The following is a 27052-nucleotide window of genomic DNA, read 5'->3' on the forward strand; positions in this document are numbered from 1 at the left end:
AGGGTGGTTGTCTGCACAGTGCTTTAGTCTACACCAGAGGACTGTAAGCTGTAATGCACACTAGCATGTTGTGCACTAACCGGCCCCTATGGACCCTGCTGGCATGCACTACTTCCCTAGTGAGCGTTAACGTAGTACTATTCGAAACAGGACTATATTAACTCGCACTAGGGAACTTTTAGTGTGCTCCAGCAGAGTGCACACAGACCAGGAAGTGCACGACATGCCAGTGCACACTACAATTTACATCCCTCTGGGGCAGACTAGAACACCGCGTAGACAAGCCCTGAGGTTCATTAGATTGAGAAATAGACCCATCAATCGAGATATTTAAAACTAGTCTAGACAAAGCACTAGAAAGTATAATATGGGGCCACGACCCCGTATCAGGCAGATGTATCAGGCAATGTAATTCTGTATGTGTTTTCACTCTCCAACATAACAATCCTAACATCATGTTTCTAATTCAACTGCATGACCAGTAAGGCCTGGTCTACATAGGGGGGTGGGGGGACGGGGGCAAGCTAAGTTGGTCTAAGTTATGCAACTTCAGCTACAAAAATAGCGTAACTGAAGTTGACTTACTTAGAGCCACTTACCCGTGGTGTTTTCACTGCAGTAGGTCACCTGCTGCCGCTCCCCCGTCGACTCCACCTACGCTTCTCGCGCTGGTGGAGTACTGAAGTCGACGAGAGAGTGCTGGGCAGTCGATTTATCATGTCTTCACTAGACGCAATAAATTGACCCCCGGTAGATCGATCGCTCACCCATAAGTGTAGACATGCTCTTAGGGATCAACTGGGAGAGGGATATAATTGCTGATAAAACAGAGTTAGACTGGTGGGATCATAATTAAACAGAGGGAAGAATAAGCAGTATTTTTCAGATCTCCATTGTAATTCATTGGCACAGAACATATAAAGGTTAGCAGGAATTCAACTTGAGTATTGTAGTAAAGGCAAGTGCAATTGTTTGTGATTAACCTAGCACAGCAGCATAGGAGCAGTAGAATGGGGGCCAGGTTGCTGTCTGGAAAGTTTAAACTATTTCAAACAGTGGATTGCTTTAAATCAAAGCTATTAAATCATGGGTTTTAATTGGCAAGCAGGAAACCTTTATTTAAATCTTCTATTTTAATCATGTCGTGCATTTGTACTTTTTAGTTATTTTCCTAAAGAAGTTGATCCTCATTGGCTGGTACCCATTAAAATACATTGATTTGCAACTAAATATAGTTTCTACACTAGCCTTTATATTATAGTCTAAATAGAACCTTTATATTAGTCTTTTGCTAACCAGGAGGGTACACTATATCTATGTATTTAAGCAACTATATAGCTTCCTACATTTTTTCAGATTCTTATTTTTTTATGTTTTCATTATGTTAGATGCGTTTCTTATTTCCTAGATTAATTTTTTACTTGTGATTTGTGCCAAACTATTTGGATGGAAATTCAAATGCAATTAAAAATGCAGAAAAAACATTAATTTTTTAAATGAAATCAAAATACCTTAAATGTGCTGGAAATATAAGAAAAAAGTTGATAAAAACATGTTTTGCATTTAAAACTAACTGATTTATTAAACAAAGGAAGTGCCTATAGCTAGTAAACTGAACTGATTGTTTCTGGTCACCATGTATTTCAAGATTTTAGAACTAGCAGATCTCATCCCCTCTGTTATTTTTATTCATAAATTGGAAAAGAAAAACAAGTTCTCCTGCTTTTCCAACTCCAAATTGGTTTCTTAACTTTGAATGAACTAGTCATTGAACTGAATTAGCTGAATAAACTAAAATGAAGAAAATATTCTCTCTGCACCTGCAGAAGAAGGTACTGCTGTCAAAAGCCAGTTTAGCACTTTAACAGACTCTGGTTCCAGGTGTCTAGCTAGTGACTTCCACAAGTTCAGTAGTCTTACCTTCTTTCCAACTTGGCAGCAAACATGTTTTGCTTAATATTATTTTATATATTAAAGTAATCTAAATTAAATGTATTAGTAAGTTTAGGTCTTGGCATCAGTTGTCAATTTAAAATTGACATTTTAAATAGGCTTATTTTTTTTAAAAATAAGCCTGTATTTAATTTAAACCAAACAAATCTGATTTAAATAAAAAGCATCTGAATGTTTAAATTGATTTTTATCCACCCTAATTTCAAACAGGCCTCAGAACAGCGGACGCAGAGCTAAAATGCAAAGGAGGCATGTCTAATTAGACAGGTTTAGTATTATAACAGTACTTTGCAGTTTTGTAGAGCTTTCCATCCAAGGATCTAAAAACACTTTACATACAGTAGTGCATTAAACTGCAGAACACCATAGGTTAATTGTTATTCCTATTTCCTGATGGAGAATCTGAGGCACAGAGAATTTGTGACTTGCCTATGATCATATAGCAAGTCTCTGGCAAGAACAAGAATAATCCAGGCTTCCAGTCCTGCCCTGTAATAACGACACACTTTGTTTGCACTTTGGGCACCCACACACTGCGTTAGCACCAAGATGACCTGTTTGTGAAGGACTCAGCACAATACAAGGGCCATTTATCCGACAGGTTTTTGGCCTTAGAGTGACTATTTTCTGGGGGCTTTTTAAAATATGGAGCTATAAGAAATCAGTGAATGCAGCTCCTCTAAGGAATGTGAGGTCTGTATTTTTTCCAAAGGATTAGCAGCCATAATTGGCGAGCATTACTTTGCAACAGGTTGTCTTGTGGTGTGTGAGGGAGGAATGCTGCTGTCAAGAGCAGCCATCACCTTATTCCGCACTTTTGCATTCACAGAGTCCTATCTCTGCAGTACCTAGCATAGGAGATGAAGGAGGAGCATGCCAAGGAGCTGGACTGCCTTATGTTGTGCCTCCATTGACCATAAACTGCAGTTTTGCACAAACAAAGCAGGGTTACAATTAAATAATATTTAATCAAACGTTTTAAGACTCCTAGGATTGTACACAATATGGTCCCCAGTCGATTGAAGAGAACACATTGACTCCTAGTTTAGCCAGAAACATTTATTTATATATTAGGTACAGGAGACATTAAAAGACTCATAAGACACATCTCCGCTACTGGCTGGCACCCTGCAAGGTTAGTGCATTAGTGGTAACAGGAGAGCCGCTGGCAGTTAAAGAACACACATCTAATCTACATATAGGATACGTGCAGCTTTTTGTTTGCTTTACAAACAGAGGCAGGAGGAAATGATTTGGACTTCTAAAAAGCAAAAGCTCTGGTCCTTTTGTTTATTATCTTACTGATATGTTTAATATCAGACATCTTGATTACAGTCACAATCCCAGTGTTTTAGGATGGCACACTATTTTAAATATTAGTTTTAGGTTATGGCCTTCCTAGAGGGAACTAATTAGTAGTCACACTAATAATCTAAGCAACAAAATTAATTTGGATATGAGGACTAGGTTGGATATTAGGAAACACTATTTCACTAGGAGGGTGGTGAAGCACTGGAATGGGTTACCTAGGGAGATGATGGAATCTCCATCCTTAGGGGATTTTAAGGCCTGGCTTGACAAAGCCCTGGCTGGGATGATTTAGTTGGTGTTGGTCCTGCTTTGAGCAGGGGGGTAGACTAGATGACCTCCTGAAGTCTCTCCAATCCTAATCTTCTATGATTCTTTGACTGCACCATCCCGTGCAAATTTAATGGATCTGCTGGAACAAATGCAAGTCTTGGTCATTGCCGATTTCCCCCATATTGACTGGGGATTTTCAAATCCACTGACTTACTAGTTTATTCTTAGCTGCAGTATTACAGTAGTACCTTGAAGCCCCAACTGTAATTGGAGACCTGTACTGATATAGAGTAAGGGTAAGGGAACCAGTTCAGATAAAATCCTGAACCCTCACTGCAAACCTCAGCTGAAACTTTTTTGAAGTTTAAGGGAAAATGCTAAAATTAAGAGATTTTTATTTTCACTTCCTTGGCTCTTCCTGCTTCTGGGCTAGACTGAAAGTGAAAGTGTCAAAAATGGCTATAGAGGTTGTTCTCATGGTATCCAGCCTGACCAGAAGCAAAAAATACTGCAGGTCCCACTTGAGAACTTGTTCCTATGAGATCTCCAGCCCATTCTGCAGATTAGTATTTTCTGATAGTTTGGAGAAGTGTATGTACTTTTGGATGCTGATCTGAAATGAACCTCCCAACCATCTCCGGTTGCTGAGACAGAGTCCTCAACAAATGTGTGCACGGCCAACCTGACCTGAGGGAAGATAGCCCAGTATCCTTAAGTTCTGCAGGAAAGGGAGGTCTTGCTCAGACTCCATTGATATAGTCATAAAAAAAGCAGACACTGATTTTGAAACCAGTCTTAGTGATCAGTGGAGCCAATCTAGTAGTCTTCCATATTGAGTGAAGCCTGTCTGCCCCTCAGAACAGTGTACTTAACAACTTGGGAGGGTTTGATATCTGCTGCAAGGGTAGGTCTACACTGAGCTGGGAGGTGCAATTTCCAGGTTGGGTAAACATATCTGCACTACCTCTGATCAGGCTAGTGTGCTAAAAATAGAAGTGTACCCACAATTGTGTGACAGGATAGCTGCCCCGAGTACGATCCCCTCCAAGACCCTAGGTACGTACTCAGGCAGCAAGCCCATCCTATCACTTGCACTGCTGATGCTACGTGGCTATTTTTAGCATGCTAGCTCAATCAGCGCTAGCATGGATGTGTCTACCTGAGCTGGAAATTACACCTCCAGCCCCAATGTAGACATACCGTAGGAAAAACACAGTACAAAGAATGTTCTGCATAATTTGAATGCAAAATATACTGTATTGTTCTTGAGGTGCAAACAAGCCACAGACTGCAGCTCCCACTCAACATGACAAGCTAGCATGCATAATGCTAGTGTCTGTAGAACCTGCCATAGAAGCCCACAGGCAATCTACAGGCGCTGGTGGGGTTCTGGGGCAGTTGTGAAACCATCAGTATAACATGTATTATGTGGCATCACTGAGTGGACATGTGATCCACCATGGGTTCCCAATTCACTGACTGAACAGTGGAAAGGAAACTCAGTTTCCTAGATCCTAGGTGGGAATAGCACATAAAGGGGAACACTGGACCCTACAAGCTCCATTTCCATGACAAGAAAGAAACTTCAGTCCACCTTTATGGCTTGGACCTCTGGGAGAAGTTATGCAAGCTTTAGCGAGCTCATGCCGTGGGCTCTAGAAGTGAGTAATGTTCCTTAAGAATAGGGATATTTACAGTTTCCCAACTTCCCTTAAAACTGCACTGTGAAAATCCAACTCACAGACTTCCAGTATGAATATCTGAATTTCTAGCTAGCAGGGTGTGGCACTGGAATTTTTTGCTTCACTTGAACAACATCTGGAAACAATTTATTTTGTAATGTCACAAAATAATTCATTAAAGGGACAACAGTATCTAAATGGACCATTCAGAAATGATAGGCGTTCATCCAAGACAATGTAGTCACTGTCAACCATCAGATTTTTAAAAAGCAGTCATTGCACTACATACATACTCAATATTTCACCACAATACAATACAAATTCTAACCACATCTAAAGTATAGAAGTTACCAAAATTACCACCTCTGCTTAGTGTAGTAGCAGGTTGTATGACAGTTATTAAATACATCTTCCATTAAACAGCACAAGTCTTTAAACTAAATATTATAAATACATGATTTAATAATAACAACAACGGACAACCTTGTTGGCAATCTAAGCAGGCCAAGGGCTGAATAATCACAAAGACTGAACTATCCTCATCTTTAAAAGTTTTTCCTTCAGTTCAATGCTGAGCCACAATGGATCCCAGGAAAGTTTAAACTATTGCTCTTGGTGCTATATCTGTGCTACAGACAAAGAATTTCAGTCAATAAGGTTGTCAGTCTGGCACCTTTCCTCAATGCCAAACTCTCACATGCTGGGGGTCTCACACACACAGGGTGTATGTAATATACATAATTAATTGATTGAGTGAACAGTGTTATGCTGCTGCCAAAAAAAAAAAGAAAGGTAAATATGCTGGGTGGCGTTAAGAGAAGTGTCATAGGTAAGACGTGGGAGCTAATTGTTCCACTCTACATAGCACTAGTCAGGCCTCAACTAGAGTACTGTGTCCAATTTTGGGCACTCATGTTTTGAGAAGGATGCCAACAAATTGGAGAGAATCCAAAGGAGAGCAAACAAAAATAAGAGGTTTAGACCTATGAGAAAGGTTGAAAGAATTGGGCATGTTAAGTCTAGAGCAGAGAAGGCTGAGGCAGACATAATAATCTTTAAATATGTAAAAGGTTATTGTAAAGAAGATGGTGTCCCACCACAGGTAAGAGAAGAAGTAATCAACTTTGTTTGCAGCAAGGGAGAGTCAAGTTAGCTATGAAGGAAAACTTTGGGTAAGTTAAGCACTGGAGCAGGTTACCTAGGGAGGTTGTGGAATCCCCAGTATTGGAGGTTTTAAAGAACAAACACCTGTCTAGGTATACTTAATCCTGCCTCAATGCAGGGTGGGGTTCTGGGGCTGGACCTCTTCAGGTCCCTTCCTGCTCCACATTTCTGTGATAAAACTACAATAAAACAAAACAAGTTGCAAATTCCAGCCCCCAAAAGTTAGGAAATACCAGAATTAAGGAAGCCTGTGCAATCTTAATTCAGCCCCCTAGTGTGTGTGCATTTTGATACAGTCTTTAACTACAGAACACAGTATTTTTTCCTGCAGGACCCCTGCCTCATTCAGTGTGTAGGATGGATGGTGCTCATGGAATGAGCAACTATATTAATTTCCTCCTGGGCTTTTCTATGGTGCTTATCATTATAGTATCTGACGGCTTCACAAACATTAATGAATTTATCTTCATAACTCTTCTGTGAGGCAAGGGGGTATTATTATCCTCATTGTACAGAAGGGGAACTGAGGCATAGAGATTAAAGTCAAAAGTGCCCATGCCTAGGAGCTGATTTTTCAGAATAATTACTATTATATAGCACTTCATATATTCAAAGCACAGCTCCCTTTGACTTCTGTTGCAAGTGTGAGTGCACATCAGACACCAAGGTCGCAAACTGAGCACCCACAACAAGAGGAATACAATTAGTGACCACTTGTGAAAAGTGTGATTTACGTGACTTGTCCAGCAACACACAGAAACTCTGGAAGGCAGAGACAGGGATAGCATCCAGTTCTCCAGGGTGCCATTCAGTGCCTAAAGCATGAGATCATCCTCTCTCGTCTTGCAGTCCCCTGCCTTCCCCACTACACAGTATCCAACTTCTGCAACAAGGGAGACAGGGGCATTATGGACAATGTATCTTTGGGGATGGAAACATTCAAATCAATCCATTTTCGCTCTTTAGCAGATGCTACTGTCAACAATAAATGACGCATGTCTACACTGTAATTTCGTTATGCTGTGCAAAGTGGTTCAGTATAAGACCCTCCCTTATTAGATGACTCCACATTAACCAGCTGGTGGTTATAGCTATTAGAGCCCAACTAACAGAGTACCCCATCTGGTGGCTAGATTTGCTCTGAGGGCATCGTGCGTGTTACAGCTGAGACTTGAACTGGGACCTTCGTGAACCAAAGGCTGCCACTCTAACATTTGAGCCAAAAGGGTCAGCCAGCAGGAGCCAGGCTAAGCTTGTCCCCATAAAGGCAACCGCTCACTCCTATATGTATGGGGAAAGAATGTAATTCCAATAGGACAGTCAACCCCCTCCCTCGGCTTGACGGCCCAAGCTCCCTGCCAAGCCGCAACTTCAAAGAGCTGTCTGTTCAGCTATTTTTAGAGCACTCGCGTGAGCCCCGCTGACACAAGTCTGTCAAGCCAAGCTGGGAGGCTTGTTCCAAAATGCTGTATAGACGTACCCCATGTGACATGAGCCAGTCCCTCAGTCTCTCTCTGACCTTTCGATATGGAGAGAGCTACGAGAGCGCAAAGCATTATTATTCTCCTATCTTATGCTATTACGTGTGGCAGCATGGCCTGTTACATTTGCTCCTCTGACAGCACATGCAGACAAGTAGAATGATTGAGCAGGAAAAGTTGCAGTCAGCAAGGTCATTTTCCCCAGAGTTTTCTGTAAAGGCCCTGTGCCTTATTGACAGCACTCCATTCAAACCTCTGAACAACAGAGTTTTCTGGTTTCTTCTGCTTATGTTAATCTATGTTAATTAACAAGAAAATCATCATAAACAGAAGATAACAAAGACACCCCAGAATTATGACCTTATTTCAGAGACCAAATTTCCCCTCGTGACAGTTTTATTCCCAAATCATTAAAATTCCAAGACATCTGGTCTCCCTCATTATAGCTACTGCACCAAAGACTCTGCTAAAGACCAAAAAACCCCAAAAAATAAAAACCCAAAACTGCCCTATTTTCAGGGGTTTAAAACTTGGCCCTAAAAGACAGACTAAAACTTAGCATAAAAAGTTTTAATTTGTTTATTTGGGGTGGGATGCAATAGAGGTTTAAAGAAAACTTTTGCCCATCTTTGGACTGTGAAAGTGGAAGGAACTTGAGGCTGGGATTTGGAAGAGTGCAGAGCTGCAGGGACAGCATGCTGAGGGAATGGAGGGCATAAGCTAATAACCCTCTGAACAATGTTTGGATCACTCTGGATGCACTGTGGGAGGTACATTTGTGCTATTTCGGCTGGAAGGAAAAGCACTGCTTCTTGGGGCTTTTAAGAGTGTGGGAGGGGGAAGGGAATCCTGACAGACCACACACTTATTTAGCTCTAATATAAAGCTATACCATGATATTGGAACTGCTTCATACGTGTTGAGAGGCTGTAAATATATGGTGGTAATACATAATCTCTTAAAAGTATAGTTCCTTCCTGATTAGAGATGGCCCAGAACTAAAACCACTCTGTGGAATCCCTGAACTTTGAAGGTCTGGATAAAATGGTAGCAGAATCAGTCCTAATTTTAGCTTTCCAAAATCAAAAATGCCTTCTCTTTTGCCCACCTCTGAAATTATATTGTATTTTTACATCAACATATACTGCTATGTACGTACACACACTATAGAGACATGCATTCTTTTAGGCAATATGGTTAAGAATCTGCCTTGAAGCATTTCAGAATCTATGATTATGATGCCAAACAATTCCCTAGAGCCAGCCTCGGATTAAATAAGAAAAATTTAAAAGTTTGGTCAGTGGCAAAAATATGTGCTTTGTGTTGCAGTTAGAAGTTTCTGTAACAATGACAGGAGCACTAATTAAAAGCCAATTAGTCACAGACATTATTCTGAGGTCCAACACTTTGCAAACTCTCTGCTGTTGGATTTTCCCTTTCTCAAGCTGCCCATTATCCTCAGTACAAAGGCCTTAAAATGAATGTGGACTGTTTGACTGTCACTATGGAAACCTTGCCGCAGCATGGTACACAAATGCTTCCCAAGAATCTTCAGTGCCACTTTCTCCTGTGATCTTTGCCCCACACAAACGTGTTGTTTATTCACTCCTCTCCCTATTGATGAAGCCCTATTAGATGGTTTGTGAATACTAATGAAAAAGAATTGAACCACTCTTTAAAAAGTTAACTTCCTCCGATGAGGCAGTACAAAGTGTCATGGTTGGGCTGCTTAGTCCCACTTGCTTAAAGCTCAGACACCTCTGCAGGTTCACAATTCACAACAGTTCTGTGTTTTGTATTACATTGTGCTGCTGGACAAAGAACTTGTAAAGAAGAAGAACTGTCTAGTGGTTAAAGTACATGATTCAAAATCATAAGATCAGGGTTTTTTCTTTATTCTGTCCCTGACTAGCTTCGCCATGCCCTTGCCCCTTTCCACTCAGCGCTGCATCAGTTACTGTAAACATGCTGGTATTGGGGCATCAGCTGTGTATCCCACCAGTGTGAATTAGGAAGCATGAGTAGGCACCCATGAAAAGCACTTCTTTATTGCTTGACTTGGTCCTATAATGTAGCCTAACCAGGAGTGGGAAATCAAGACAGAACTTAACCCATTACTTGAATCACTCCCCTAAGGGAATTCAGGGTCATGTGGCAATGGTAAAGAATCACAGAAAGACACACTTTCTTCCAACAGGGAGCAAGAAATTTTGTTATCCCTAAAACCATTCTGTCTCTTTTGCTCCAGTGCAGAGTTTCTGTCTAGAACCTTCCTCACTCTCCCTCAAACCTGGCATCCTGCTACAGTTGTAAAGAAACTGGGCACATGTCCTTGCAGGAAGATCAGCAAACATTAGCTGTCCCCCACTTGCTCTGTAAACAAAAAGGCTTGCAGCTGTACCCCTTTGATCTCAAAAGTAGAGTTGGCTGTGCAGCAGCTCAGACTGTTCCATAGCTTCTCCCATTTTGGTCAGTTTTTAAGTGAGAAATCATCTTTATACGTCTTCAGCTTTCCCCCTCGTCCCTTGAACAACATGCTGGGTCCCTGACACAGGGCATCATCCTCAGTTTATTGGTCCACCGAGCCGTTTTCCTTTATCCTGCCCTGGTTGCTTCTGTCAGACATGTAATGCTGGATCCCTAGCAAGACATTCCAGAACAATGAACAACACCCCCTCTCCCCATCCTCTGATATTTAATCCAAATTACAGGATCAAATTCAAACAATTTTTTTTTTTTTGGGCTGGAGGGAGAGGGTAGATTACCAGCTGAACATGAGCTCCCAGTGTGACACTGGGGCCAAAAAGGCAAATGCTCTTGCTCTGCCAGAAGCTGGGAATGGGTATCAGAGGATGGATCACTTGAAAACTACCTGTTCTGTTCATTCCCTCTGAAGCATCTGGCACTGACCACTGTTGGACGACAGGATACTGGACCTTTGGTCTGATCCAGTATGGCTGTTCTTATGCATAAACAGGAGAGTCTCACACAGGAGTAGAGAGGTTATTTTACCTCAGTATTTGGCACTGAAATAGTATGTCCAGTTCTGGTACCTATGATTCAAGAAGGATGTGGATAAATTGGAGATGGTTCAGAGAAGGGCCACAAGAATGGATTAAAAGGTTAGAATGCATGCCTGATTGTGACTGAGCTTCTGGAGTCTATTTAACATAAAGAGAAGGCTAATAGACGATTTGATTACGGCCTGCAAGTACCTACATGGGGAATCGAGGTTTAATAATTAGGTTCTTGAATCTACCAGAGAAAGGTATAACACGATTCAATGACTGGTTGAAGCTAGACAAATTGGGGGGAGGGATAGCTCAGTGGTTTGAGCATTGGCCTGCTAAACGCAGGGTTGTGAGTTCAATCCTTGAGGGGGCCATTTAGGAATTTGGGGCAAAAATTGGGGATTGGTCCTGCTTTGAGCAAGGGGTTGGACTAGATGACCTCCTGAGGTCCCGTCCAATCCTGATATTCTATGAAATTCAGAGTGGAAATAAGACAATTGTTTAACAGTGAGGGTAATCAGCCATTGGAACAATTTACCAAGGATCATGGTTGACACTCCATCACTGCCAATTTTCAAATCAAGGTTAGATGGTTTTCTAAAAGATACACTGTAGGAATTTAGGGGAAGTTCTCTGGCCTGTGTTATACAGGAGGTTGGACTCCTGATTCAGATGGTCCCTTTTGGCTTTGGAATCAATGAATCTATGAAATCTGATTTATTTGACATTTCCATTTGTCAACCCTGTTGCTGCTTCTCTTGATACTTCAATCTAATCTGACACAGAAGAGCTAATCAGAATAGCTTGGATCTTGCAGCAAAGTAGGGGTTTTGGGAGGTGGGGGGTACAGAACAGTAAAGAGGGGGTAGAGGATAGAACAGATGAGTAAAATGAGTTGGAAGAACTGGAGGTAAGAAAAAGCAATTTTTCAAAACAAAAGATATTTTAGAGAAACCAAAATGGAAGGCTTTGAAGTACTAGCATGGATGGACCTATGCTCCCTGGTTCACACTTCAAATCAGTCAAAATTCCTTGAAACAATGGGAGTTGTCATTTTTCCCCGCAATCAGGAAATGAGTCTTTCTAGAGCAGCGTGCAGTCAGTCATGGCATCATACTTTTTATTCAGGGCCAAAGAAACAGTAATTGGCCTTACAACATTTGGGGAAACTGAGGCACAGAGGTTAGGAGACTTGATGCAAGCCCCAGAAGTTGATGTCTGTTCTGGGATTTGAACTCCCAAGTGCCTAATTCTCAGTCCCCTGCTCAAAACTCATCTCTTTCTAGTTTCACAGCTGACATTCCCAAAGATGACAAAACAAAGATGTGCCCCTGCGCCCGCAGTTTCTGGGCTGGGCAGAAAGATTAAATAAAACACCTTGTCTGTTGTGCTTCCCCCAGGTGCTTCACATTTGGGGGTACCTGATCATACCTATATGCTTTCATCCCATCTCAGGAATCTCAGTCCACAAGAAGCTTCTGAACTACAAAGTTAAAGATAAATTCAGCTAGTTAGAACATTCTTTAGTAATAACTATAGGAAAAGAGTACAAGATATTGTTTGGCTTCATCCTGAATCTCATCTAAGCAGAGACAGTCAGTAGTGCCAAGCCATGACAGAGCAGAGTTTTATGGAAGGAATTATTTTTACTAGTAAGCTCTTGAATGTGCATAGGGCTGCAAGCTAATTAAAACCAGATCTCCAGATATGAAACACCATAGCTATCAACATTTCCCGATTAACCAGCCCGACACTCACCCACATCTATGAGAAAAGATTTTCACACTAGCGGAAGATGCTCGATGGTTTACAGGTTCAAAGCTTAAGCAGCAAATGTACAGCTTAGTGCAAGCCACTCTTTTAAATGCAGAACTAGGTTTAGTAATCTCTAAAGCCCAAAGGGGCTGTCACAAGGCAGGGCTTCTCCCCAGCTTCCAAACACACTCTGCCCCACTCAGCTTCCTTTAAGAAGGCTTATTGTCAAAACTATGGTGACCATTCACATGTTTCCAACATACCCAACATTCTGGCACTTCTGGGAACAGCTTGGGCCCACCCCCGCCTGCATGACCCCTCCCCGCCACCAGCATGACCATACATGGTGCATGCAAGGTCATGCTACACAGGGGATGCCATTTTCAGCAGTGCACCACCCAGCCCCCATCAGTCTGACCTCACACGTGTGCAAAGTCACGCCAGCGGGGGCAGAACCACTGTTCAAAAAGGCATTCCCGCATCCAATACTGGACAAAACTATATCCAGTGTCATCCCAGTACTGGACAGAGGACAAGCCAGCCAAAAAGAGGCCTGTCCAGTATAAAACTGGACAAGTGGCCTCCCCAGGCCAAACACAAGCAAGTAAAACAAACAAACAGTCCTTTAGCTCATCCTTTGTCCTAGTATTTCACAGCCTCTCCTCCTGGGAGGTGATCCAGCTTCTTGCACTCTCAGCCAGTTCTTCTCCCTTTCTGGAACAACAGGTCCAGGACAGCCTTCCAGGGCCCCTCCGTAGGATTTAGCTCCTCTCCCCCCCAGGCACAGCCTGACCCAATCACTCCTCCTCTTCCTGCCTTCTGACAGGTCTTTATAGCCCCAGGTGTAGCCTTGCCCCCTTTAATTAGCTCAGTTGGGCCCACCTGCTCTGACACACAGGCACTGGGCCTAGTGTACTTATAGGAACCAGCTACCCTGTAATATACCTCCCCATTTTCGGAGAAAATAAACCTTGTTTTTTTTGCTTTGATCTGTGAGGTGCCTCATTGGGCTTCTCTCAACCCTACCCCAAGGCAAAATACATTTCAGAAAAGGTTCCATATAATACTCAAGGGCTCCCCCCCATCAAGGTGGACTCCCAAATTTTCCCTAACCAACCAAAAAACTTTCCCTGCATTTATTTAACATAACAAACCAACCATTTCACATTACACAATCAGAGAGAGCACAGAAGGTTCCTGGGAATTTCCAGAGTGCATGCCCTAATGCCTGTGAAGGTTGATGTAGGAGCCAACTATCCAAATTCTACACCTGTTTGTGGCTCCTCTATGTCAGGGGGCTCACCGGCTGGGAAGCTTTGCTGCTTTTCTCAGTTTGTGACACCTGAATGACGCAAAGGAGATGAGCAGACCAGTACAGCCCAGAAACTTTTCCCTTGGTATGACAGAGCAACAGAAGCTTTCTGCCCCGTTTCCACTGAACTCTGACATTATTGCTACTCTTAGATATTGTGGAGGAGGAGCCAGAGGGAGTGATGATGTTACCATCTCTTCTTCATTTTTTTCATACAGAGAGAGGATCTTTTGCTTCACAGTCTGAAGCTACTCTTGGCTTCTCAGACTTTCTTGGAACCAAAGTTCTCGTGGAACTGAATTTCAGTATGCCCTGAAGGCCTGATCCAGTGCCCGTTGAAGTCAGTGGGGAGTCTTTCCTTTCCTCCGATGAGAAGGCTTGGAGCAGTCTCCTACTCTGTCCTGCAAGTTCCATGAACAGCTTCCATCAGCATGGGCCAGAGACAAAATTATGGTCCTTATGACCCAAGTAGCAAACTTCAGAGAGAGGGACCATCCGTTGAGCAAATGTCCCTTACCTAATCAAAAAGCCCTAGGATACGGGAGTCATGCACATTTTTTCACAGAAATGGTTGAAAATAACATTCCCAGGCATTAGGATCACAGACATAGGGAGGCATTCAAACAGTTAAAAAACAGATCACAAATTCTCCAATTCTGAATTGTTTGGTCAGGTGCCCAACCATGTTCTTCAGAACACATTGGGACAACTAAATGTGCAGGAAGAGCAGCCAGTTGCGTTTGCATTGAGATGTCGAAAAATGGAGTAGAAAGAAACCACACCAGTTTGCAAATGAGATAATGACAATTGTTAATTCAAAGCACCCTCCTCTCTATCCAGGTTTTAACTTTAAGCACCTAAATTCTTGAAAAATTGGAGCCAAAAGTGATTTATTACTCTAGTATAGTTCAGCAATGTGGGTTTTGCCCACATGCTCAGGCTCTAACTGATCGCCATATTTGGGGTAGGGAAGGAATTTTACTAGAGACCCTGAGGGATTTTTGCCTTCCTCTGCAGCACAGGACATGGGTCACTTACAGGTTGCAACTAGTGTAAATGGTGAATTCTCTGTAACTTGAAGTCTTTAAACCATGATTTGAGGACTTAAGTAACTCAGCCAGCAGTTAGGAGTCTCTTACAGGAGTGGATGGGTGAGGCTCTGTGGCCTGCAATATGCAGGAGTTCAGACTAGATGATCATGATGGTCCCTTCTGGCCTTAAAGTCTATGAATCTAAGTCCCATGGACCCTAACCCAGTCTCACAAAAATAAACCCCTAATCCCCATTCTTCTGAGTCCAGTGCAGTGGAGCCAGGGTCTCATACTCAGCCTCGCATAGCACAGTCAATATACAATCTTATCTTCTCCACCTGGACTTCGAGCTCACTGCACCCACAAGTTTTTCAGTGTCTGCACACAGAGTTTCTAATTCATTGATCATGAAGATTAAGCATCCTCCTTCCTCCTGAGTGAGCCACAGGTCTGTTGCCAGTTGCTCTCTCTCGTACCTGGGGTTCTGTAACCTGCATCCCATCACTTCTAACTGTTTTGCGAGCTCCCCAGCTTTCAGGACGGGGGCCATAAAAATTAGGGCTGACAAGCGATTAAAATTTATCACAATTAATTGTGAGATTAAAAAAATTACACAATTAATCATGTGATTAATCGCACTGTTAAACAATAATAGAATACCATTTATTTAAATATTTTTGATATTTTATACATTTACAAATATACTGATTTAAGTTACAACACAGAATATAAAGTGAGCACTGTACACTTTATATTTATTTTTATTACAAATATTTGTTCTGTAAAAAACAAAAAGAAATAGTATTTTTCAATTCACCTAATACAAGTACTGTAATGCAATCTCTTTATCATGAAAGTTGGACTGGCAAATGTAGAATTATGTACAAAAGATAACTGCATTCAAAAATAAAACAATGTAAAACTTTAGAGCCTACAAGTCCACTCAGTCCTACTTCTTGTTCAGCCAATCGCTCAGACAAATGAGTTTGTTTACATTTGCAGGAGATAATGCTGCCCACTTCTTATTTACAATGTCACCTTACAGTGAGAATAGACGTTCGCATGGCACTGTTGTAGCCAGCGTTGCAAGATATTTACGTGCCAGATGCACTAAAGATATGTCCCTTCATGCTTCAACCACCATTCCAGAGGACATGCATCCATGCTGATGTTGCGTTCTGCTAACTGTTTAATAATCTTTTCCCGTAGGTGCTTACCTCCTCCGATTCTTATTGGCAAGTTTTAAACTGCTCCTGCATGCCTTGGGGATGGTTGCATGCTCCCTTTTCACTCCTCCTTCACCATCCTTATTTCAGCCTCTTATTTCCTTTTCCAGTCAACCCCAGACCCTCCCTGTCCTGGGCTATTATTCTATTTCTCACTGCATGAGGGAAGAGAAACCCACCCAATCTCTCCCCAGAATTATTGGCCAGGGTAGCTCCTTGACCACTCCCATGTGCAGCTGAGTTCTCCGGCCCTGGACCTCCAGCTCAACTTCTGCTGTGGGGTAGACATGGGTCTCACCCTGGATACATGAGATGCATACCAGCAGATGTCAGTCTACCTTGTTGGTCTACCCTGGCCCCATTTTCTCAGACAAAAGTGAACCTACAACCCGAGTCTATGAGTTCCTCAATCACCACTTCTCCCAACCTACTGATAACACGTATGGCCAAGCCCCCTTAACGTTTCCAAACGGACCCCGACCCCTAGACACACAGACTGGACATTCTTATCTGAAATGCCCAGGCTGGCCACATCTGAAGCATGCCAGAGGGCCCCCTTTGCCATCCCCATGAGTGTTTCCATTAAATTGTAGAACTACCTGGGGCCCCTGGAGCTCTTGTGTATCCCCCAACTTTTGGCCACTTGCGGTCTTCCCCATAGGGAGTGTCCCTCAGTTTGCCATACTACCCAGCTGCTTGTGTCCCTCAGCCTCAAAGAAGGACTCTGTTCGTTCAACAGCTTCCCCAACTAAGGCCAGCTGAAAGTGCCTTACCCTGCTCTGGCTCCCATAGGTAGAACCTTTAGGAACTGCTCCAGAACAATTTAATCCATGATCCTTTCTATCGAGCTGGTTTTTGGAGCAGACCCACCACGCTGCAAGGTCACATAACTTCTGGGCCACTACCCATGGTTGTCCTCCTCACAGAAATGAAGCAACTCAAAATCTGTGTTTATATGCCTCTGGATTCCACCCTAATTGGTCCAGAATTAGGAGTTCACCTGTTCATCATCACTTGCTTACCAATAAGCTGCTTATGCCTTAGCCATCAGGAACAGTGCTAGGTAGGCTGCCCATGTCAATTCCTCCCAGCTCGCTGCCCTCATCACTCTCTCAAGTGTTTGGAAGAAGGCCTTGCGGTCATCTTCTGGTCCCAACTTCACCAGGCCCAGCCACTGCACAGTCCCATCACCAACCATGTTCTCTGGTGTCTCTTGCTCCAACTGTTTATGTAATCATTCTTAAAAGCGGGCTTCTTACCATCTCTGTGGTGCAGCAATTTGTGTCTCCTGATATTTCTGCTGGTTCACCGTCATTTGCATGAGCAGAGCCTGAGTCTGCTGCTGCAATTCTTGTTGCCACTGTATCGCAGCTCTCTTGCTGCTGCGGCCCCATTACTAACAGGCAGATCACCTCCTCCATTTTTCCCCTTAGCTCCCAAACTGTGTGGGGTCACTCAGTATTGCAGGTGGGGCTCTCTCTTCACTGGGCACCAAAGGTCCACTTCACTCTTCCTTTGTATCAAGGCCCAATCGAAGTGCCCACATTCTCCACCGTGTGTCACAGGGCAGGGCTTCTCCCCAGCTTCCAAACACATGCTGCCCAACCCCATCTTCTTTAGGAATGCTTATTGTCCCAACACAAGCAAGTAAAAACAAACAAAACAGTCCTTTAGCTTACCCTAGGGTTTCATAGACTCCCCTCCCCTCCCAAGGGTTTTTGATGATCCAGTTTTGTTTTTTTTTGCAATTTTCCAGTCCCAGCCAGCTCTGCTTCTTTTCAGGAACAATGGGTCCAGTTCAGGGAAACCTTTCAGGGCACCTAGCCCCTTGCTCCACAGCCCCACCACAGGCCCTCTTCCCCCAGACACAGGCTGCCCCAATCACTCTTCCTCTTCCTGCCCTCTGGCACATCTTTATAGCCCTGCCCCCCTTTAATTAGCTCACTTGAGCTCACTGGCTGTGACACAGGAGCTAGGCCTGGTCTATTCTCAGGGACCAGCTACTCTGTGACAAGCCCAAATCATGTAACTGTTCCAAAAAAGGGCCCAATCCTCCAAACACTACCAGATGTAGTGCTTACTGCCACTGAAGCTTTTGTAGGAAGTGTTTGTAGAATCGAGTCCTAGATTATTTTTGTTTAAAAGTTGAGGGGAAAGGTTGCATTTCTGAAAAATAATATATAATATACATCCCTTATAAACAAAAAACACTCCATTCCACAGCAAATGGCCCAGCACACTACAGCTTACAACAGTGGTACTAAAGACCATCATTGCAAAAATGACTGGTAAATTGGGCACCCAAAAAATTGAGGTGCCCAAAATAGAGTGGCCCAACCTTGAAGTGGCCTGATTTTCACAATGTGGTTGCTCAGAACTTTCTGAAAACCGTACCCCTTTAAGGTATCCATAGTCAAGATATGGCCAAATGCGAGGCACCCAGAATCACTAGCCATTTTTAAAAAGCTTAGCAATAGTTATTATGCAGTCAAGAGGGCAGTGGGGGAACCTGGATTCACTTATAGATGCTGCTGATTCCTCTTGCTCAGAGGGTTGGCGAGAAGCCTTTTTCAGACTTCTAAAGAGAGTTATGTTTTAGCTATTTGGAAAAATAACAACATTTTAGTTTGAGTTTTCTCAGGCGATTATTTTAAAAAAGCCTTTCAACAGAAACCTTTAAGTAATGCCTTTGATGTGTTGCCCTGCACTTGAACGTTGTGAAAAACATCTGGGGGAAAAAAAGACGACTATGGAAATCATTTGGATTTTAACTGAAAGCTGTACCACAAACATTTCACAACCTAAATGATTGCCTTATTTTAAAAGGACTGTTCTAGATTTCAATATTCTCATTTTGTACAGAACAAATGAATGGCAGGTCCCATTCTGAAAGTTACCATTCTCCTCTATTTTGATAGGAAAGCTAACTGTTGCTAAACTAAGGATCACTGTAGATCGTAAATGAAATACATCATTCGTTTTTGTACACCCAACACTATTCTTGGAAGGATTTTTTTTAGCACAGTTTTACGCAACTATTTCCCTAACAGACCGTTCTAAATAATGCCCTTTTCTGTTACGTTTTAATCTACTTGCCTGGTGCGCATGTGTCAAGGTTCCTTCCCCACTCTGAACTCTAGGGTACAGATGTGGGGACCTGCATGAGAGACCCCCTAAGCTTATTCTTACCAGCTTAGGTTAAAAACTTCCCCAAGGTACAAACTTTGCCTTGTCCTTGAACCGTATGCTGCCACCACCAAGCATTTAAACAAAGAACAGGGAAAGAGCCCACTTGGAGACGTCTTCCCTCAAAATATTCCCCCAAGCCCCATGCCCCCTTTCCTGAGGAGGGCTTGATAAGAATCCTCATCAATTTGTACAGGTGAACACAGACCCAAACCCTTGGATCTTAAGAACAATGAAAAATCAATCAGGTTCTTAAACGAAGAATTTTAATTAAAGAAAAGGTAAAAGAATCACCTATGTAAAATCAGGATGGTAAATACCTTACAGGGTAATCAGATCAAAACATAGAGAATCCCTCTAGGCAAAACCATAAGTTACAAAAAGACACAAAAACAGGAATATACATTCCATCCAGCACAGCTTATTTTACCAGCCATTAAAAGCAAATCTAATGCATTTCTAGCTAGATTACTTACTAACTTAACAGGAGTTATGAGGCTGCATTCCTGATCTGTTCCCGGCAAAAGCATCACTCAGACAGACCAAACCCTTTGTTCCCCCCCCTCCAGATTTGAAAGAATTTTGTCCCCTCATTGGCCATTTTGGGTTAGGTGCCTGCGGAGTTACCTTAGCTTCTTAACCCTTTACAGGTGACAGGATTTTGCCTCTGGCCAGGAGGGATTTTATAGCACTGTATACAGAAAGGTGGTTACCCTTCCCTTTATATTTATGACAGCGTGCACACGCACAAGGAGCCAGCACTGATGTAGTTTCTTAGAAACTGACAGCAGCTGTGTTAAACAAAAGCTCTCCATGATACTTATCTTTTTAACTTGGCACCAGCCTTTCCATTACTCCATATAGAGTTTTGTTTCTAAACACTTGAGTGGATGCATATAACTGTGGGAAATGTCTGAAAGACTTGTATGAAAAGATCAGGTTACAAAACTGTTTTAGTAGGACCAATTTTCTAAGTGTTTTACTCTCATTTTCTTTTTATATATGTTTAAGAGAGTGTGTTAAGTGCAAGGAATATTCCAGCTTGCATGGAACAAAATCCATTCCCCAGACATATTTGGAGAGAACTAACTTATTAAGTAAAACTCCAGGATTTGGTTTTCTTTCATATACATTTAAATAAGAATTTTTGTGAGCTGTGAACCATCTCTCAACAGATAAAGTGCACAACAGCAGCAATGAATGGTTTAAGTCAGAAAACGTCCTGGTGAAAAATATTAAATCTATATATCAGGGATCGGCAACCTTTGGCACACGGCCCGCCAGAATAAGCCCCCTGGCGGGCCAGGCCGGTTTGTTTAACTGCTGCATCTGCAGGTTCGGCCGTTCGCAGCTCCCACTGGCCACAGTTTGTCATTCCAGGACAATGGGGGCTGCAGGAAGTGGCGTGGGCATCATATTGGTCAGTTTTCATTTTGCTGTCCACAGTGACCCCCCAAGTCTCTTTCCTGAGTGATTATATACATTTGGAACCCAGCAGTATATACCAGTACTTTGAAGTATTCCTTCTAATGTACAGTACCTTGCATTTGTCAACAATGAATGTAATCCACCATCATGCTGCCTATTCTCCTAGTTTTGTCTGACGTTCTTCAATCTTCTCTATCCAATGTCTAATCCACAATAGCACTTTACTTTGTCAAAGGATTTTTGAAAAAGTCTAAGAAAATTATAGTGATATCAACTGGTTTTCCTTTGTCTTTTTATTTTGTTGAAATGCTCAAAGAATTCAAACAGATTAGGGAGGCATGATTTTTTTTGCAGAAGTTATGTTGGTTACTCTCGGTTACATCGAACCATCTAGATGTTTTATAATTCCATTTCAGGGTATGGTTTCAGCCATTTTATTTTACATCAGGTTCACCCCAATGCCTTTAAAAACAAATAGGTACAACATTTGTGACCTTCCAACCCTTCAGGATAACAATCTCACTAAAATCAGCTGCTAACAGTTCAGCCACTTCATTAAGTACCTTCTGAACTGTGACTTCTTGGTCTTTAATTTGTCACTCTGTTCTAGCACCTCCTTTGACTTCAGTCTCTGACAGCACTTCATCTTTGTTACCTGAAAGGGACAGAACAGTAGGCATTTTCCTAAAAACCTTTGTTCAGATTGACTGAGCACCAGGTTAGCTGCCCAATGTACTAAAGTCTAACTCTAATTCTGCCACTGGCCTTGCTGCATGTTCTAGGACAAGACACAATCTCTTTGCTTCAGTGTCTCCACGTGTATAATGGGGGTAATACCTGTCTTATGAGGGTATTATGAGGTCTAATTTATCTGTGTTTGTGTTTTAAACCTGTGAAAAGCAATAGCAATGATAAGTATTTCTGTTAATACAACACTTCTTCAGTCATCCCAGTGCAGAGGACCCCACACAAAGACCTAGAGATACTTAAATCCTAGTTTAGTGCTGACTTTAAAAGCTGAAGTGGGGGTTAAGTTCCCTGAAAAGCCTTGCACCAACTCTGCTCAGCAGAGTGAATTTCAACTTTGGCCCAGTGCTTAAGCATGTAAAACTGACATTTATAAATCTAAGCACCAACATAAGTGTCCAAATACAGGATTTGCTGCCCTGAGTAAAGTTCCACACTGGAAAATCAGACACATAATCAGTGTCAGTGGAGAAGGCAGATTTTATGACCAAAGTAGACTGTGTTTTAGAGACGTCTTGAATTTTAACTAAAAGCTGTAAGTAATGTTTGTTTAATTATTAATTCCTAAGTCCAAGAATAGTTTAATTCCATCTTTCTCTGATTCTTAATAAAGTCTTTTAAAACTACCCTTGAGGGCTATGTTTAATAGGCATTGAATGCAGATGCCCCTGTGCTTCCGAAGTATGTCTGAACCATTTCATTTTAGCAGAATGGTTAATGGGGCAAAGCAGCCTCTGCTGGGCACATTCACCCAGTTTACTGGAAGTTTACTAAACGTCCACCTTCTTTTGCCTTTTCTTCTCCAGGTCAGAAGTTCTGAAGCTTCAGCTTCCTTCAAGAGGCAGCACAAAGCAAAAAGAAGGAGCAGCACTGCTGGATGGAAGACACTGTTTATCTGCTGTGCAACTGGATCGAAGCTCACCCACTGGGGGAGCAGGGATGTCAGAGAACGGTATAGAGAATCCTTTAAGTGCAGAATCCCTAGTTATTTTATTTCCTCAATGATGTGTCAGATTCTCAGCAGACAAACTAATATTTGCGTTAAAGATTTTGAACAATCGAAGCCACGGACTAATTCTAATGAATTTTGAAACCTTAAACAAAAAGTCAGTTTCCTCTCAAAAAATGTCTTATGTTTATTAAAAACCTGAACATGTCACTTGTAACTAACACTCGAAAGAATCACCTCATTTCTAGAATTCACTGGAACCAGAGTGACTTTTTTTCTTGCTTATTAGTAAGTGGTCCTAGCTTCTGTATGAATAATACCTGGGAACTTTAAGTTACAATCAGCTCCAAAAAAATCATTTACAGTTAATATTCCACATACTCTTTGAAAACAACCTTATCCCCTATCTAATTTTGAATGATCCGACTGGTTTAGAGCATGTAATGCTAACTACTGCTATAAACATGCCATTCTGTTGCAATTTCCCATGGGATTGCACATACTATGGTTTGAAACTCTCGTAAAGCCAACAGGTCTCCGAAGACTGGCGCTAGTGAATAATTACACAGAATACCACTGGACTTCTATAGAGAAAAGAATTATAGGGACTCCGGATGGGATGACAAACTTTGTTGGCTCGTTTACATGCTGTAATGATGAGAGCCATTTAAGAAAGCTGCCTTCTTATCCTAAGGTCCTTGATCCTGGTAATGGTTTATATGCCAAGTAGACAGCAATTGCAAACTTAGAGCTTGAGTTTCTCTTGGTGGTGTTGGACACAGCTACACGCAAATGAAGACAAATGTCAGGCTGCTTAGGAATTAACCATGAGCAAGAAATTGTGCTACAGAAGAAATCCATTGAGAAGAGATTTGAAGGTGAACAGCTAAATTTGACTTCTGAAGTGTAGGCCTGGAAGTGTGATATAATAATGCCCTCCACAGACAGAGAGAGGTGTCATTGGGGTCCTGGATTATAAAATAAAAAGCAGGTATTTTGTTCTGCTAGAGTGCAGCTGTGCATATGGGTGTCTGTTAGGGGAGTGGTAATAAGAAGTGCTTCTAGCATGATTTTCTAAAGGCATCTCTGTACTTTTAATTTGAGTTGAATACAACAAAACGGCCAGCATAGACCTGATCTGATTGCTTTGTGACAGTGGCTCTGTACTGTCATGTGAGAGATTTAGGGCTTGGCTTGCAGATGTAGAGAGCTGGGAGTTAAACCAGCCTTCGGAGACTGCAGCAGGAAAAACGCTGCCATGTGTGTTCACACTGTCAGCTGCAAGCACACTGGCGTGGCCACATTAGCAGCTCTTGCAACCCCACAAAGAGCATTGTGGTTGCTATCCAAGTGTGCAAGTGGCTGCAACGTGTTTTTCAAATGCGGTGGGGGGGGTGGAGTGTGACAGGGAGCGTGTTGCATGTATGTGGGGGGAGAGAGCGTCAGCACACTGTCTTGTACTGCTAAGTTCAGACAGTGGCAGACCCTCCCCACCCACCCACCCCCACACACACTCACAACAGCAGCATTCCACACTAATGGTTTGCTTTGTCCCAGAGCAGATAAGCATGCTGGCTGTGAGAAACGGCGCTTTGAAAGGGGATATCCGCATGCCTGCAGCCGATTTCAAAACAATGAGAAGAGTGGCCACTTGACTTCAGGGGATTATGGGACATTTCCGGAGACCAGTCACAGTGCAGTAATGCAACACCTCATCCACACTGACACCCGGGTGTTTCAGCCGGAGCACAGCAAGCTTTTTGCTTCTCGTGGAGGTGGATTATCAGGAGCTCTCTAGCTGCAGAGTCCAGGCGCTCTACGTGCCTTGCCAGTGTGGATACCTCAGGAGTTAGGGTGCCTGGGGCTGCTTTAATGCACTCTAGCGTGCAAGTGTAGCCAAGCCCCATGACTACAGCTACACTACAGAGCTTTACAGTGGTGCAGCGGTGCTGCTGTTGCACTGCTAATGCAGACACTCTAAGCCGACGGGAGAGTCCTCCTATTGACTGAACTCCAGCCCCCATGAGCAGCGGTAGCTATGTCAGTGGGAGAAGCTCTCCCACTGACATAGCACTGTCCACACCGGCGCTTAGGTCAGTGTAACTTGTGTTGTTCAGAGGGGTGGCTTATTCACACCCAAGTGAGGTAACTTATACCAAGGTAAGCTGAAGAGTGTACACAGCCTTAGACTAGTTGTTCAACTGCACTCAGGAGATGGGTAGTTCAGACCACGCTTTGATCAACATCTTCTCAAACAGACTGAAGGGAGGCACTTAAAAGTCTGTAAGTGGTGTCCCAGCCAGTTCTCTGCTGGAAAGATGATGGCCTTCACATAGGCTGTTTATGGTGGGGTGGAGGTGAGCTGAGAGAGGGTGTAAATCCTCAGGTCTCCCATGGGAACACATTTGCATAAGTGAAAAGATCTTTACTAATGGATCTAAGATCTGTAAATATTCACCAACCACCCAATTTTTACATGTGCTATTTTAAAATCCTGGATGAAGAGCTGACCAGAGATTTGCAAAATATTCAAATGCAAAAATACTTGAAATTTTCAAAAATTTCTAAGGTTAGGAACTAAAAAATGAGCCCATTTTCACATAACATTTTGTTCAGGTAGGCCTCATTTCCAAGCTAAAATAACCTGTATTTCTAGTTTAAATGGCTTTCCTATCAAGAATGATACAAAAAAGTCATATTCACACCTTTACAATATGAAAATAGACATTTTCTCCAGTAAAGACCAATTTTGGTGTGCAAGGACAGGAGTGACAAAAATCACTCAGAATGAAACTGGAAAGTTGCACAAACAAAATTAGTCAGCTTCCCACAGCTCTAGGGTTGGCAGGTGAGATGATTTCATGCATTATAGATGTATGGTTTGTAGGTCTTTTATAAATTTTAATTTCTCATTGCAGAAGAGAATGTGTAACTATGGTTGAACAGTGTGTAATTAGATAATTAGATTTAACAAGCCTGAGAATATTTGTCTTTTACAATTTATATGGCTGTTTGTGGTGCCATGTAAGAGATTTCACTTGGCTCTCTGGTTTCCAGTCCTAATAACCATAGGCAGTAAAGGACATGTAAAAGGTAGTATCTGCTATGTCATGCTGTTGTGATGACAGTAGTGGATGTGTAAGTGGACATGTTCATTTACAGAAAGTGGCATTTCCACATGTGGAAGAAGTGATAAATAGTGGTTCAAATATGCAGGCATTAGGGCTGCTTGAAAGTTTGTGTTCTTCCCCCCCCCCTTGCCATTTGCAAAGAGCTAATCTGTGTATTGCACATGGCATATGCGACACTGACTAGTAGAACAAACATGACAGTCTGCAAGTCTTAAAGGAATTGATGTCGTTCTGTAACATCGGTGGCTCATCAACAATTCTGCTACCCCCACAACCACTGTAACCCTGATCCCTTTTCTGTTGAACTCCATTAGCAAGATAATGTAAGTGATTAGGCAAAAATGTGTACTACTAATGTATCACAGATTGAAGATCTGAAAGGAATTCTTTGTTTTGGCAATGTGAAGAGTTCTGAAGGAAAAGCAGTTCTAGGAAGTTAACTTCCCTAACATTATGACAGGTTTCAGAGTAGCAGCCGTGTTAGTCTGTAGTCGCAAAAAGAAAAGGAGTACTTGTGGCACCTTAGAGACTAACAAATTTATTTGAGCATAAGCTTTCGTGAGCTACAGCTTATGCTCAGATAAATTTGTTAGTCTCTAAGGTGCCACAAGTCCTCCTTTTCTTTTTGCCTAGCGTTAAGCATTGCAATATAAATCTACAGACACTATGTAATACTGCAGGGAACCTGCTCAGCAGATCAGTTATTGATTGTGATAACCCATCAATTAGGTAAATGGAACCCCATTTGAAGGCAAATTGGATTAGCATGCCACTGTCCAATATTTTTAAAACATAACTAGAAACCAGATTGCCTTTTTAATTGTAGAAAATATACCTAGCAGGGGTATCGTACCATTTAGGCTTGTAGTCAGGTAAAAGATGAATGTATTGGCCTGTATGTGCAACAAAACTGCCCTCTAAAGGATAGACTACAGTACATCAGACCTACCCAAATGTTTATGATTACAGCCCTTCTGCCAATAGAGGGCGAGGCAAAGAGATTACATAACAAGCCCTCCACTAGTGCCAGCTAATGGATATGGTTCTTTAAACTTGAGCGGAAGAGGTCTGGATCTTGAAGATGGCTGAATTTTATTTCCTGGGCTGCGTGAATATTGTAGTCTATTGTAACAAACCCATAGGCAGCAGCCTACAGCACAGTTTGGGTGCCCACTGCAAATAAAATTCAAGTCTACAGACAATTATATAAATCTCCCACTCTCCCCCACACACGTAGACACAGAAGTAGTTAAGGTTAGAGCTCTGGTTCTTCAGTTCCTAAAACACAAGCCTCTATCACTTGACCTCGAGCCTTTAGCTCGGGGCGGGCAAACTTTTTGGCCTGAGGGCCACATCAGGTTTTCAAAATTGTATGGAGGGCCGGTTAGGGGAGGCTCTCTCTCCCCAAACAGCCA

At 42.4% G+C, this 27052-nt stretch overlaps 1 protein-coding gene across 2 annotated transcripts in view; it reads left to right on the top strand.

Moving 5' to 3' along the window:
• The window catches only part of EFCC1 (EF-hand and coiled-coil domain containing 1), a 95709-nt gene that overhangs the window by 43869 nt on the left and 24788 nt on the right, over positions 1-27052 (top strand). For both annotated transcript variants that reach the window (XM_048859583.2, XM_048859585.2), the window contains exon 3: positions 22364-22509. In XM_048859583.2, coding sequence (XP_048715540.2) covers positions 22364-22509 — 146 coding nt within the window. The remainder of the gene's footprint in view (positions 1-22363; positions 22510-27052) is intronic.

Source organism: Caretta caretta, chromosome 7 (assembly GCF_965140235.1).
Source record: "Caretta caretta isolate rCarCar2 chromosome 7, rCarCar1.hap1, whole genome shotgun sequence".
Taxonomy (NCBI): domain Eukaryota; kingdom Metazoa; phylum Chordata; order Testudines; family Cheloniidae; genus Caretta; species Caretta caretta.